This window comes from Oncorhynchus clarkii, chromosome 6 (assembly GCF_045791955.1).
Source record: "Oncorhynchus clarkii lewisi isolate Uvic-CL-2024 chromosome 6, UVic_Ocla_1.0, whole genome shotgun sequence".
Taxonomy (NCBI): domain Eukaryota; kingdom Metazoa; phylum Chordata; class Actinopteri; order Salmoniformes; family Salmonidae; genus Oncorhynchus; species Oncorhynchus clarkii.
This window is the reverse complement of record NC_092152.1, coordinates 67,688,053-67,702,599: the sequence shown is the minus strand read 5'-3', so window position 1 is coordinate 67,702,599 and position 14,547 is coordinate 67,688,053. Positions and strand designations below refer to the sequence as shown.

The window sequence follows — 14,547 nt, the reverse complement described above, 5'->3', positions numbered from 1 at the left end:
CCTCATCTTTTTGAAAAATAATTTGAAGTTATAAGCTCAGGTCTGCTTTGCTTTCTTTTCTTTTCTTTTTTTTTGATGATGTGGACACAGGCTAGTTTTTCATTCACTATTGTTCAAAGGAAGACAGTATCATGCCTCATATTGCACTTTTTGTGCAATATTTTATTTTAATATTTTATTTAAACACTGAAAAGTTATTTGCTTTAAGTGTTCTTTAAGTAATAAATGGAAAGCAAAGTTATATTTGTCCCCGCCTTTTTTTTTGCTGATCTGGAAAATGATCAGATCCGTGACTCAAAACCGTGATCCGGACCGAACCATGAGTTTTGTGATCCGTTGCACCACTAATGGATACCTAGTCTTTTTTTTTTACTACAGACAACATGGCGCCAATTCAAAAAGACCCTACTGTTCAGATGACAAGATAAGGCATACTACAACATTGTAAACAAACATCTCTAGAGAGAAGATAGATAAAAAAAGAGGAAAGCCAGATGAGAAACAAGGCGTTTCACAACTGGAGTCCTACTCTGAACAGTTAGGCTTACAGAGAAAACACAGCCATTTGCTGTTTGACAAGGGAACTGTTTGACTGTCTGACTTGAGTTGTTTGAATAGACAGAGACAGATAAATCAAAGGCAGCAGGTGGGTGAAAACAGAACAGGTCCACCTGTGACAGGGGTGATCACAATGATGCCTCACAGACAATGAATAGTTGACCATGTATGAAAATAACAGATTGTCTATTGTTGTAGCTGAATCAGAATTAGTTAGGTAACATAGATAAATAAGATGTTTTATTTATTTTATACTTGTCATTAGAATGTCTTCTTTTGGACTATACTGTTGGCAGTTGCATTTTCCTCTCTCTTCTCTAGGGAAAAGTCACTTGGGGCCCAGAGAGGGCAGAGGTCAGGCTTGTCTTTTACATGTCTGGTAATAGGCAGAATATCAGAAAGGGAGAAGTCAGGTTTGAACATTGTCTTCATAATGAATATATCTGTAAAACCATGTGAAGGGCTCCACTATGTCTGTACTCCAGTCACTCCCTCCTTTCCCCATTGGGGGGAGGAGTATGGCAGTGTCTGGAACCATTGTATGTCCCCTCTGATGTTTAAACTTATCTTTCATAGTATATGACCTAGAGGCTCACTCCTCTCAGGGAGCTTGTCCAGTATCTAGAATGGACAATTGATATATGCCATTGGATGAGGTAATGTTTTGGTAATAGGAAGTACCAAGAATGAGAAGTAGAACCTTGTCTTAGAGAGCAAATTGAACAATAATTTATAGCTAATACTGTCTGGCTATGGGATACTCTTCTCTCAAGTAAAAGTCTTTCTTTGTGAACCGTTCCTAAGATCTGTGGTTTGTCATGTCGACTAGGGGGTGAATCTTTCTATAAAATATCTCAGTTGCCATTATGTTGACACTCTCAGAGAATTCATTTATAGACACTGAATTGATCTGAGAGTCACAGGGCTATGGTGAAACTCATATATTATTAAAAGATGAAGTTTAAAATATAACTGACTTGTGTGTGGTTTGTAAACTCTCCTTTCACTTAGTAATACAGGAAATTACCACGACACTATGCTGCATCACTGGTATGACCATAACTGTGTACTATGTATGACCATAGCTGACTATTTCTGAACACTGACTGTGTATGTTACATCACTGACCGTGTATTTGGGTTTGAACAGGCCACTAAGGTGGCTAATGATGCCGTCCACACTGAGGTTTCTGAGGCCGTCCCTCTCCTGAAACAACACAGAGCACAACCATCATCAACCTCTCTTTTAGGAATGCTCATCACCACCAGTACCTGTGTTTATAATAACAACATGTAACAGCACTCAGAAACACAACATAATCCACAGATGAGAGAATGTCACAAAAAAGTACAAACATGATGAGTAGAGAATGTCAAAGAAAATACTTGTTTGCTTTAGGGTGGATCTGGATAAAACAGCGCTATGAAAATGGGTGTCAACACCATGACAGACAGCAACGTATGCAAAGCACCAAGATCCTCAATCATGCCTCTGTTTCAATAAAGATGGTTGTGTCTGAACAAGACACGAGTATAGGTTGTCCTCAGTACAGAACAGACTGGTTGAGTCCGTCTGTAGTTCAGATGATTTTATATCCTCCTTTGCATGTTTGGGTTATATTCTACATACTGGCTGTTCTAATGAGCGCCGCCGCAAAACAAGATGGAATTTGGTTGGTCCGGACCGCACCAAATCTGTACCAATCATAGAGGTCTATGTTTCACAAGCTTGTACATCACAGTTTAGCACAGAGTACAGTACAGTACAGCAGAGTATAGTTCAGTACAGTGCAGTATAGTACTATACAGTAAATTATACTGTGCTCTACTGTACTGTACTAAACTCTACTGTACAGTACCGTACTGACCTATACTCTACTTTGCTTTACTGTACTCAATCAAACCAACTTGTATTTGTCACGTGTAGACTTTACCGTGAAACTATCTCAGGAGCTCTTCCCAACAATGCACAGTTAAAAATAAGAAAATAAGAAAACATACAAATAGTAACACAAGAATGAAGCTGTATAAAAAGGAGTACCACTACCATGTCACTGAGCAGGGGTACAAGGTATTTGAGGTAGATGTGTACATGAAGGCAGGGTAAAGTGAATAGGCATCAGAATAGATAATAATAACAGTAAAATTAAAAACAGTAGCAGCATATGATGATTGTGAAATGATGTGTGTATGCCGTCGGTGTGTGTGTGTGCGCGTATGTATGTAGTGTATGTGAATGTGTGTCAGGTTTGAGTGAGACTGTCAGTGTAATGTTTGTGGGTGAGTCTATACATAGTGTGTATACAGTTGAAGTCGGAAGTTTACATACAGTTTAGCCAAATATATTTCAACTCAGTTTTTCACAATTCCTGACATTTAATCCTAGTAAAAATTCACTGTCTTAGGTCAGTTAATAAGATCAGCACTTTATTTTAAGAATGTGAAATGTCAGAATAATAGTAGAGAGAATTATTTATTTCAGCTTTTATTTCTTTCAACACATTCCCAGTGGGTCAGAAGTTTACATACACTCAATTAGTATTTGGTAGCATTGCCTTTAAATGGTTTAACTTGGGTCAAACGTTTCGGGTAGCCTTCCACAAGCTTCCCACAATAAGTTGGGTGGATTTTGGCCCATTCGTAATGACAGAGCTGGTGTAATTGAGTCAGGTTTGTAGGCCTCCTTGCTTGCACACGCTTTTTCAGTTCTGCCCACACATTTTCTATAGGATTGAGGTCAGGGCTTTGTTATGGTCACACCAGTACCTTGACTTTGTTGTCCTTAAGCCATTTTGACACAACTTTGGAAGTATGCTTGGGGTCATTGTCCATTTAGAAGACACATTTGCGACCAAGCTTTACTTCCTGACTGATGTCTTGAGATGTTGCTTCAATATATCCACATCATTTTCTTTCCTCATGATGCCATCTATTTTGTGAAGTGCACCAGTCCCTCTTGCAGCAAAGCACCCCCACAACATGATGCTGCCACCTCTGTGCTTCATAGTTGGGATGGTGTTCTTTGGCTTGCAAGCCTCCCCCTTTTTCCTCCAAACATAATGATGGTCATTATGGCCAAACAGTTCTATTTTTGTTTCATCAGATCAGAGGACATTTCTACAAAAAGTACAATCTTTGTCCCCATGTGCAGTCTGGCTTTTTAATGGCAGTTTTGGAGCAGTGTTTTTTTCCTTGCCGAGCGGCCTTTCAGGATATGTCGATATAGGACTCGTTTTACTGTGGATATAGATACTTTTGTGCCTGTTTCCTCCAGGATCTTCACAAGGTCATTTGCTGTTGTTCTGAGATTGATATGCACTATTTGCACCAAAGTACGTTTGCGTCTCCTTCCTGAGCGGTATGACAGCTGCGTGGTCCCATGGTGTTTATACTTGCGTACTATTGTTTGTACAGATGAACGTGGTACTTTCAGGCCTTTGGAAATTGCTCCCAAGGATGAACCAGACTTGTGGAGGTCCACCATTTTTCTTCTGAGGTCTTGGCTGATTTCTTTTGATTTTCACATGATGTCAAGCAAAGAGGCACTGAGTTGGAAGGTAGGCCTTGAAATATATCCACAGGTACACCTCCAATTGATTCAAAGTATGTCAATTAGCCTATCAGAAGCTTCTAAAGCCATGACATCATTTTCTGGAATTTTCCAAATTGTTTAAATGCACAGTCAACTTAGTATATGTGAACTTGTGACCCACTGGAATTGTGATACAGTGAATTATAAGTGAAATAATCTGTCTGTAAACAATTGTTGGAAAAATTACTTGTGTCATGCACAAAGTAGATGTCCTAAACGACTTGCCAAAACTATAGTTTGTTAACAAGAAATTTGTGGAGTGATTGAAAAATGAGTTTTAATGACTCCAACCTAAGTGTATGTAAACTTCCGACTTCAACTGTATATAGTGTTGTGAGTGTGCATAGAGTTCAGTGCAAGATAGGGCCAATGTAGATAGTCCAGGTAACCATTTAGCAGTATTATGGCTATTTAGCCATCTTTAGCAGCCTTTGCTTATTCCTAATATTTAGGATGGAAAATGGTTAAACACGTTATACATGCCTTTGTAAAAATAGACTCAGCTTTCATTTGACAGCAAATTTGATGCGCTCCAATGAGTCACATTTTAGTGCTCGTGTGACTTTTTACATGGTGGCATTTTACAAATGCCCATAACACCAGAGTTTCAACACAACCTGCGTGGGAACATTGATGCAATTCACTTTAGTCATCTGGTACTACTGTGTGAGTATAGAGTGGACAAAAAACCAATTAACCTTTTGTTTAATTTCTTTCATTTTCAAAACAATGGTATTTCAAAAGCTTTTATATATAGCTCAGTAATTTTCACAAGCCCACAGTACATTAGTGTTTTAGTGATGATGTATTTGTAGAACTTATAAAGCAGCAAACTACCAAGCTAACAAAGTAAAGTACACAACAATCACATATGATAATGAATGAGAAGAACCTGAACTCAGAACACACAATGGAGAACTAGAAACAAACAAGAGTCAATAACAACATGTTTTACAACATCATACACAATGAGTGCAATCACAGGTCAGGGTCCCATACGAGACAAGACAATGAAACAGACGCAAGGGACAGAGATCATCTCAACCACAGGAAGCATGGTATCTCTTTCAGATGAGTGGCAGGGATCAGATATGCAGAGGATGTGTGTGTGTGTGTTTGAGAGAGAGAGGGAGAGAGGAGACCTACACTAGAGGTGATAGAGGAGAGGGAGATACGATCCTCTTCCAGCCCCAGGGCAGGTGGGGGTTCACTGGATCCCAGCCATTCCAGCTTCCCCTTCAGCAGCAACCTCTGTGCCTCCAGCCTGGTTCTAGCTCCCAGGGACAGCATCACCTGCTGTCTGCTCTCCTCCAGTGCATGCCTCTTACTGAACTGGTAAACCCTGCAGAGAGAGGAGCAGCCTGTCAGCTCATCAATTAAATCATTGTGATGATACTGTGGAACCATGTGTTTCCATTTCAACATATAGCAACAATTCCATTGACTTTTGCCTCACGGTCAATATATTTAAAGCATAACTGACATGCCCGATGGCTTTACACAAGAATACTGGTCAACTGGCCCATCTCCTACACCTTAGCCATATTGCTTCCGCAGGGCACTCACCAACAGTATAGTTGAAATGAGATATTCTATACGGGAGAAGTATGGTTAAAAATGCAGTAAGTCATGTCAGAAGGTAGCAGATGTATTACTTAACAACAGCTGCAAATTCCAATAAAACTACATCAAGTTTTGAAGCTCACTTTCCTTGCTTTGTCTAACAACACTATCATGAATCTAGTGAAGAGGTTTTCTGGGTCAGAGTGCATATTTATTTAGTTCATAGCACAAATGTTTGTTAGCACGTTTCTCACACTGGCTTTAGCCATGGCGGGAACAGACCAGCCCAGGCAAGTGCAGGGAGATTGCCATGCAACACGTGCCTTACAGGGAGACGTCTTCATAGTGTGACAAATTCCCATGAATTGTGAATCTGTTCAAACCGAACAGCTAGCGCGACAGCGAAAATGGCTTCATAAAAATATATATTTCAGCTAATAGGGAGTACCTAACAAAATAACTACATTATGGCATTCACTAATCATCATCTTTTTACATATAATAGAAATGTCGGTATATTTGTGGACAAAATACTTACTTACTTACTTACTTTTCAAATATTGCACTGCTACATTAACTAACATCACCACTTGGGTAAAAGAGTACTTTACTAATCAAGAAAGCATTCAGTCGCTCCCGTCTGTCTCTGTTGATTTCCAAAGTGTTTCATCAAACCCATGACTCCTTAAGGAGAGGCATGTTTCCCTCGGCACCAGTGAACATTAGGCTAGTGTCAGTCAACACAGCTGCTCCATCTATGCACTAAGAGCTTATTAGTAACGTCTAATAACAGCGGACAGGCATCTAAACCAAGACAAATGAGAGAAGCTTGAAAAGTCTCCTCATATCACCATGTTATATTCATAAGGCATAGTGAGTCTGTCCCCCAGAGAGCAGCAAGCTTAGCCAGCCTTAGCAGAGAGGAGAGCAGCCTAAACTACTCTGATAGGAGACTGCCTGCAGATGGAACACCACCATTGAGAGGAGATACACCAACACACCTCAAAAATATGACGCAGATCAATGGCAAAATGCATTACTCTTTTTTTTCCCCAGTCAGTGTTGGTGAAGACGGTGGTTTGGTACTGCCAGAGCCAACTTTATCCTGGTTCAGACCATAAAAATGTAATTATATTCTGTTTACCCAGGATAAATGGCCATGTTATCAGGTATAACAGCTGTAAGTACTATCTAATGACACTATATCTGCCTAAGTGATTAGGCAGATATAGGACAAAAGTATGCTTGCCCATGTAAAGTTGGACCTTCCAGTACATGTGGATATCGCCTCACCTCTGACCCCGTTTGATGCACTCTTCCTCTGCCTCTAGCTCCAACTCCAGCTGGTTGACTGAGGCCTGTTGGGAAACCACATTACCAGCTAGAGACAGCAGTTCCTCTTCCACTGCAGTCAACCTGGTAGAGGGGTAGAGACATGGGGAGAGAAGGGGGACGAAGGGGTGAAATGTGTTGTTGGTGTTGAGGTTGTGTGTGTGCGTGCCTTTTAAAATGATAAACTTGGATTAGCTAACACAACGTGGCATTGGAACACAGGAGTGGTCTCTGTATGCCTATACAGATATTCCATAAAAATCTGCCGTTTCCAGCTACAATAGTTACTTACAACATTAACAATGTCTACACTGTATTTCTGATCAATTTGATGCTATTTTAATGGACAAAAATGTGCTTTTCTTTCAAAACAAGGGCATTTCTAAATGACACCAAACTTTTGAACAGTAGTATATATATATATATATATAGTACACGTCAAAAGTTGACACACCTACTCATTACAGGTCTTTAAAAAAATAAAATAAATCTACATTGTAGAATAATAGTGAAGAAATCAAAACTAGGAAATAACACATATGGAATCATGTAGTAACCAAAATAAAGTGTTAAACAAATCAAAATATATTTTATATTTGAGATTCTTCAAAGTAGCCACCCATTTCCTTGATGACAGCATTGCACACTCTTGCCATTATCTCAACCAGCTTCATGAGGTAATCACCTGGAATGCATTTTAGTTAACAGTTGTCCCTTGTTAAAAGTTAATTTATGGAATTTCTTTCCTTATTGCATTTGAGCCAAGAAGGTGTTCCTTCTTAAAAGTTAATTTGTGTCGAATTTATTTCCTTCTTAATGCATTTGAGCTAACCAGTTGTGTTATGACAAGGTATGTGGTATTCTGTATAAGGCCTTCATGGTCAAATTGCTGAAAAGAAACCACTATATAAACATGGCTTAAGCCTGATGAATTTACTGTGTTAAATGAGGCCTCACCTCCTGGCTACACTAGTGACCATATCCCCCGTGCATCCCGCAAAGGCGGAGGTGTTGCTAACATTTACGATAGCAAATTTCAATTGACAAAAAAAAAAAAGACGTTTTCGTCTTTTGAGCTTCTAGTCAGGACCCACTCACTGTCACAGTCATACTCTGGACCTAGTTTTGTCCCATGGAATAAATATTGTGGATCTTAATGTTTTTCCTTATAATCCTGGACTATCGGACCACCATTTTATTACGTTTGCAATTGCAACAAATAATCTGCTCAGACCCCAACCAAGGAACATCAAAAGTCGTGCAATAAATTCACAGACAACACAAAGATTCCTTGACGTCCTTCCAGATTCCCTCTGTCTACCCAAGGACGCCAGAGGACAAAAATCAGTTAACCACCTAACTGAGGAACTCAATTTAACCTTGCGCAATACCCTAGATGCAGTTGCACCCCTAAAAACGAAAAACATTTCTCATAAGAAACTAGCTCCCTGGTACACAGAAAATACCTGAGCTCTGAAGCAAGCTTCCAGAAAATTGGAACGGAAATGGCGCCACACCAAACTGGAAGTCTTCCGACTAGCTTGGAAAGACAGTACCGAAGAGCCCTTACTGCTGCTCGATCATCCTATTTTTCTAACTTAATTGAGGAAAATAAGAACAATCCGAAATTCCATTTTGATACTGTCGCAAAGCTAAATAAAAAGCAGCATTCCCCAAGAGAGGATGGCTTTCACTTTAGCAGTGATAAATTCATGAACTTCTTTGAGGAAAATATCATGATTATTAGAAAGCAAATTACGGACTCCTGTTTAAATCTGCGTATTCCTTCAAAGCTCAGTTGTCCTGAGTCTGCACAACTCTGCCAGGACCTAGGATCAAGAGAAACGCTCAAGTGTTTTAGTACTATATCTCTTGACACAATGATGAAAATAATCATGGCCTCTAAACCTTCAAGCTGCATACTGGACCCTATTCCAACTAAACTACTGAAAGAGCTGCTTCCTGTGCTTGGCCCTCCTATGTTGAACATAATAAATGGCTCTCTATCCACCGGATGTGTACCAAACTCACTAAAAGTGGCAGTAATAAAGCCTCTCTTGAAAAAGCCAAACCTTGACCCAGAAAATATAAAAAACTAATCGGCCTATATCGAATCTTCCATTCCTCTCAAAATGTATAGAAAAGGCTGTTGCGCAGCAACTCACTGCCTTCCTGAAGACAAACAATGTATACGGAATGCTTCAGTCTGGTTTTAAACCCCATCATAGCACTGAGACTGCACTTGTGAAGGTGGTAAATGACCTTTTAATGGCATCAGACCGAGGCTCTGCATCTGTCCTCGTGCTCCTAGACCTTAGTGCTGCTTTTGATACCATCGATCACCACATTCTTTTGGAGAGATTGGAAACCCAAATTGGTCTACACGGACAAGTTCTGGCCTGGTTTAGATCTTATCTGTCGGAAAGATATCAGTTTGTCTCTGTGAATGGTTTGTCCTCTGACAAATCAACTGTAAATTTCGGTGTTCCTCAAGGTTCCGTTTTAGGACCACTATTGTTTTCACTATATATTTTACCTCTTGGGGATGTCATTCGAAAACATAATGTTAACTTTCACTGCTATGCGGATGACACACAGCTGTACATTTCAATTAAACATGGTGAAGCCCCAAAATTGCCCACGCTAGAAGCATGTGTTTCAGACATAAGGAAGTGGATGGCTGCAAACTTTCTACTTTTAAACTCGGACAAAACAGAGATGCTTGTTCTAGGTCCCAAAAAACAAAGAGATCTTCTGTTGAATCTGACAATTAATTTTAATGGTTGTACAGTCGTCTCAAATAAAAAAAACTGTGAAGGACCTTGGCGTTACTCTGGACCCTGATCTCTCTTTTGAAGAACATATCAAGACCATTTCAAGGACAGCTTTTTTCCATCTACGTAACATTGCAAAAATCTGAAACTTTCTGTCCAAAAATGATGCAGAAAAATTAATCCATGCTTTTGTCACTTCTAGGTTAAACTACTGCAATGCTCTACTTTCCGGCTACCCGGATAAAGCACTAAATAAACTTCAGTTAGTGCTAAATACGGCTGCTAGAATCCTGACTAGAACCAACATTTTTGATCATATTACTCCAGTGCTAGCCTCCCTACACTGGCTTCCTGTCAAAGCAAGGGCTGATTTCAAGGTTTTACTGCTAACCTACAAAGCATTACATGGGCTTGCTCCTACCCATCTCTCTGATTTGGTCCTGCCGTACATACCTACACGTACGCTACGGTCACAAGACGCAGGTCTCCTAATTGTCCCTAGAATTTCTAAGCAAACAGCTGGAGGCAGGGCTTTCTCCTATAGAGCTCCATTTTTATGGAAAGGTCTGCCTACCCATGTCAGAGACGCAAACTCGGTCTCAACCTTTAAGTCTTTACTGAAGACTCATCTCTTCAGTGGGTCATATGATTGAGTGTAGTCTGGCCCAGGAGTGGGAAGGTGAACGGAAAGGCTCTGGAGCAACCCTTGCTGTCTCTGCCTGGCCGGTTCCCCTCTTTCCACTGGGATTCTCTGCCTCTAACCCAATTACAGGGGCACTGGCTTACTGGGGCTCTCTCATGTCCCTAGGAGGGGTGTGTCACTTGAGTGGGTTGAGTCACTGATGTGATCATCCTGTCTGGGTTGGCGCCCCCCCTTGGGTTGTGCCGTGGCGGAGATCTTTGTGGGCTATACTCAGCCTTGTCTCAGGATGGTAAGTTGGTGGTTGAAGATATCCCTCTAGTGGTGTGGGGGCTGTGCTTTGGCAAAGTGGGTGGGGTTATATCCTTCCTGTTTGGCCCTGTCCGGGGGTGTCCTCGGATGGGGCCACAGTGTCTCCTGACCCCTCCTGTCTCAGCCTCCAGTATTTATGCTGCAGTAGTTTATGTGTCGGGGGGCTAGGGTCAGTTTGTTATATCTGGAGTACTTCTCCTGTCCTATTCGGTGTCCTGTGCGAATTTAAGTGTGCCCTCTCTAATTCTCTTTCTTTCTCTCTCTCGGAGGACCTGAGCCCTAGGACCATGCCTCAGGACTACCTGACATGATGACTCCTTGCTGTTCCCAGTCCACCTGGCCGTGCTGCTGCTCCAGTTTCAACTGTTCTGCCTTATTATTATTGGACCATGCTGGTCATTTATGAACATTTGAACATCGTGGCCATGTTCTGTTATAATCTCCACCCGGCACAGCCAGAAGAGGACTGGCCACCCCACATAGCCTGGTTCCTCTCTAGGTTTCTTCCTAGGTTTTGGCCTTTCATGGGAGTTTTTCCTAGCCACCGTGCTTCTACACCTGCATTGCTTGCTGTTTGGGGTTTTAGGCTGGGTTTCTGTACAGCACTTTGAGATATCAGCTGATGTACGAAGCGCTATATAAATACATTTGATTTGATTTACGAAAGAACACCAATAAGAAGATAATTTCTTGGAGATTTCTGGTTCCAACCACCGTGTGGGTGAACGGATGATCTCCGCATGTGTGGTTCCCACAGTGAAGCATGGAGGAGGAGGTGTTATGGTGTGGGGATGCTTTGCTGGTGACACACTCTGTGATTTATTTAGAATTCAAGGCTCACTTAACCAGCATGACTACCACAGCATTCTGCAGAGATACGACATTCCATCTGGTTTAGGCTTAGTGGGCCTATCCTTTGTTTTTCAACAGGACATTGACCCAACACACCTCCAGGTTGTGTAAGGGCTATTTGACCAAGAAGGAGTGATGGCGTGCTGCATCAGGACCTGGCCTCCACAATCCCCCGACTTCAACCCAAATGAGATGGTTTGGGATAAGTTGGGCTGCAGAGTGAAGGAAATGCAAACAACAAGTGCTCAGCATATGTGGGAACTCCTTCAAGACTGTTGGCAAGACTGTTGGAAAAGCATTCCAGGTGAACCTGGTTGAGACAATGTCAAGAGTGTACAAAGCTGTCATCAAGGCATTAAGGTGATTATTTGAAGAATCTCAAATACAAAATATATTTTGATTTGTTTAACACTTTTACGGTCACTACATGATTTCATGTGTTATTTCATAGTTTTGATGTTTCACTATCATTCTTAAATGTAGAAATAGTAAAAAATAAATAAAAACACTTGAATGAGAATGTGTGTGTATATACAGTGGGGAGAACAGGTATTTGATACACTGCCGATTTGCAGGTTTTCCTACTTAGAAAGCATGTAGAGGTCTGTAATTGTTTTTATCATAGGTACACTTCAACTGTGAGAGAAAATCACATTGTATGATTTTTAAGTAATTAATTTGCATTTTATTGCATGACATAAGTATTTGATACATCAGAAAAGCAGAACTGAATATCTGGCACAGAAATCTTTGTTTGCAATTAAAGGGATCATACGTTTCCTGTAGTTCTTGACCAGGTTTGCACACACTGCAGCAGGGATTTTGGCCCACTCCTCCATACAGACCTTCTCCAGATCCTTCAGGTTTCAGGGCTTTCGCTAGGCAATACGGACTTTCAGCTCCCTCCAAAGATTTTCTATTGGGTTCAGGTCTGGAGACTGGCAAGGCCACTCCAGGACCTTGAGATGCTTCTTACGGAGCCACTCCTTAGTTGCCCTGGCTGTGTGTTTCGGGTCGTTGTCATGCTGGAAGACCCAGCCACGACCCATCTTCAATGCTCTTACTGAGGGAAGGAGGTTGTTGGCCAAGATTTCACGATACATGGCCCCATCCATCCTCCCCTCAATACGGTGCAGTCGTCCTGTCCCCTTTGCAGAAAAGCATCCCCAAAGAATGATGTTTCCACCTCCATGCTTCACGGTTGGGATGGTGTTCTTGGGGTTGTACTCATCCTTCTTCTTCCTCCAAACACGGCGAGTGGAGTTTAGACCAAAAAAGCTATATTGTTGTCTCATCAAACCAAATGACCTTCTCCTATTCCTCCTCTGGATCATCCAGATGGTCATTGGCAAACTTCAGACGGGCCTGGACATGCGCTGGCTTGAGCAGGGGGACCTTGCGTGCTCTGCAGGATTTTAATCCATGACGGCGTAGTGTGTTACTAATGGTTTTCTTTGAGACTGTGGTCCCAGCCCTCTTCAGGTCATTGACCAGGTCCTGCCGTGTAGTTCTGGGCTGATCCCTCGCCTTCCTCATGGTCATTGATGCCCCATGAGGTGAGATCTTGCATGGAGCCCCAGACAGAAGGCGATTGACCGTCATCTTGAACTTCTTCCATTTTCTAATAATTGCGCCAACGGTTGTTGCCTTCTCACCAAGCTGCTTGCCTATTGTCCTGTAGCCCATCCCAGCCTTGTGCAGGTCTACAATTGTATCCCTGATGTCCTTACACAGCTCTCTGGTCTTGGCCATTGTGGAGAAGTTGGAGTCTGTTTGATTGAGTGTGTGGACAGGAGTTCAAACAGGTGCAGTTAATACAGGTAATGAGTGGAGAACAGGAGGGCTTCTTAAAGAAAAAATAACAGGGCTGTGAGAGCCAGAATTCTTACTGGTTGGTAGGTGATCAAATACTCATACAATGTGATTTTCTGGATTTTTGTTTTAGATTCCGTCCCTCACAGTTGAAGTGCACCTATGATAAAAATGACAGACCTCTACATGCTTTGTAAGTAGGAAAACCTGCAAAATCGGCAGTGTATCAAATACTTGTTCTCCCCACTGTATATACACACACACAGTGGAAGTCGGAAGTTTACATACACTTTGGAATCATTAAAACTAGTTTTCAACCCCTCCACAAATTTCTTGTTAACAAACTATAGCTTTGGCAAGTTGGTTAGGACATCTACTTTGTGGATGATACAAGACATTTTTCCAACAATTGTTTACAGACAGATTATTTCACTTATAATTCACTGTATCACAATTCCAGTGGGTCAGAAGTTTGCATACACTAAGTTGACTGTGCATTTAAACAGTTTGGAAAATTCCAGAAAAGGATGGCATGGCTTTAGAAGCTTCTGATAGGCTAATTGACATCATTTGAATCAATTGGAGGTGTACCTGTGGACGTATTTCAAGGCCTATCTTCCAACTCAGTGCCTCTTTGCTTGACATCATGGGAAAATCAAAAGAAATCAGCCAAGACCTCAGAAACTTTTTTTGTAGACCTCCAGAAGTCTGCTACATCCTTAGGAACAATTTCCAAACGCCTGAAGGTACCACATTCATCTGTACAAACAATAGTACGCAAGTATAAACACAGTGGGACCACGCAGCCGTCATACCGCTCAGGAAGGAGACGCGTTCTGTCTCCTAGAGATGAACATACTTTGGTGCGAAAAGTGCAAATCAATTCCAGAACAACAGCAAAGGACATTGTGAAAATGCTGGAGGAAACCAGTACAAAAGTATCTATATCCACAGTAAAACAAGTCCTATATCGACATAACCTGAAAGGCCGCTCAGCAAGAAAGATGCCACTGCTCCAAAACCGCCATAAAAAAGCCAGACTACGGTTTGCAACTGCACATGGAGACAAAAATCTTACTTTTTGGAGAAATGTCCTCTGGTATGATGAAACAA

General features: G+C 41.4%; 1 protein-coding gene across 3 annotated transcripts in view; it reads right to left on the bottom strand.

Moving 5' to 3' along the window:
• The window catches only part of LOC139411510 (tyrosine-protein kinase Fes/Fps-like), a 43,636-nt gene that overhangs the window by 7,556 nt on the left and 21,533 nt on the right, over nucleotides 1–14,547 (bottom strand). For all 3 annotated transcript variants that reach the window (XM_071157972.1, XM_071157973.1, XM_071157970.1), the window contains 3 exons: nucleotides 7,006–7,128; nucleotides 5,296–5,491; nucleotides 1,687–1,764 (listed from right to left, as the gene is read on the bottom strand). In XM_071157972.1, coding sequence (XP_071014073.1) covers nucleotides 1,687–1,764; nucleotides 5,296–5,491; nucleotides 7,006–7,128 — 397 coding nt within the window. The remainder of the gene's footprint in view (nucleotides 1–1,686; nucleotides 1,765–5,295; nucleotides 5,492–7,005; nucleotides 7,129–14,547) is intronic.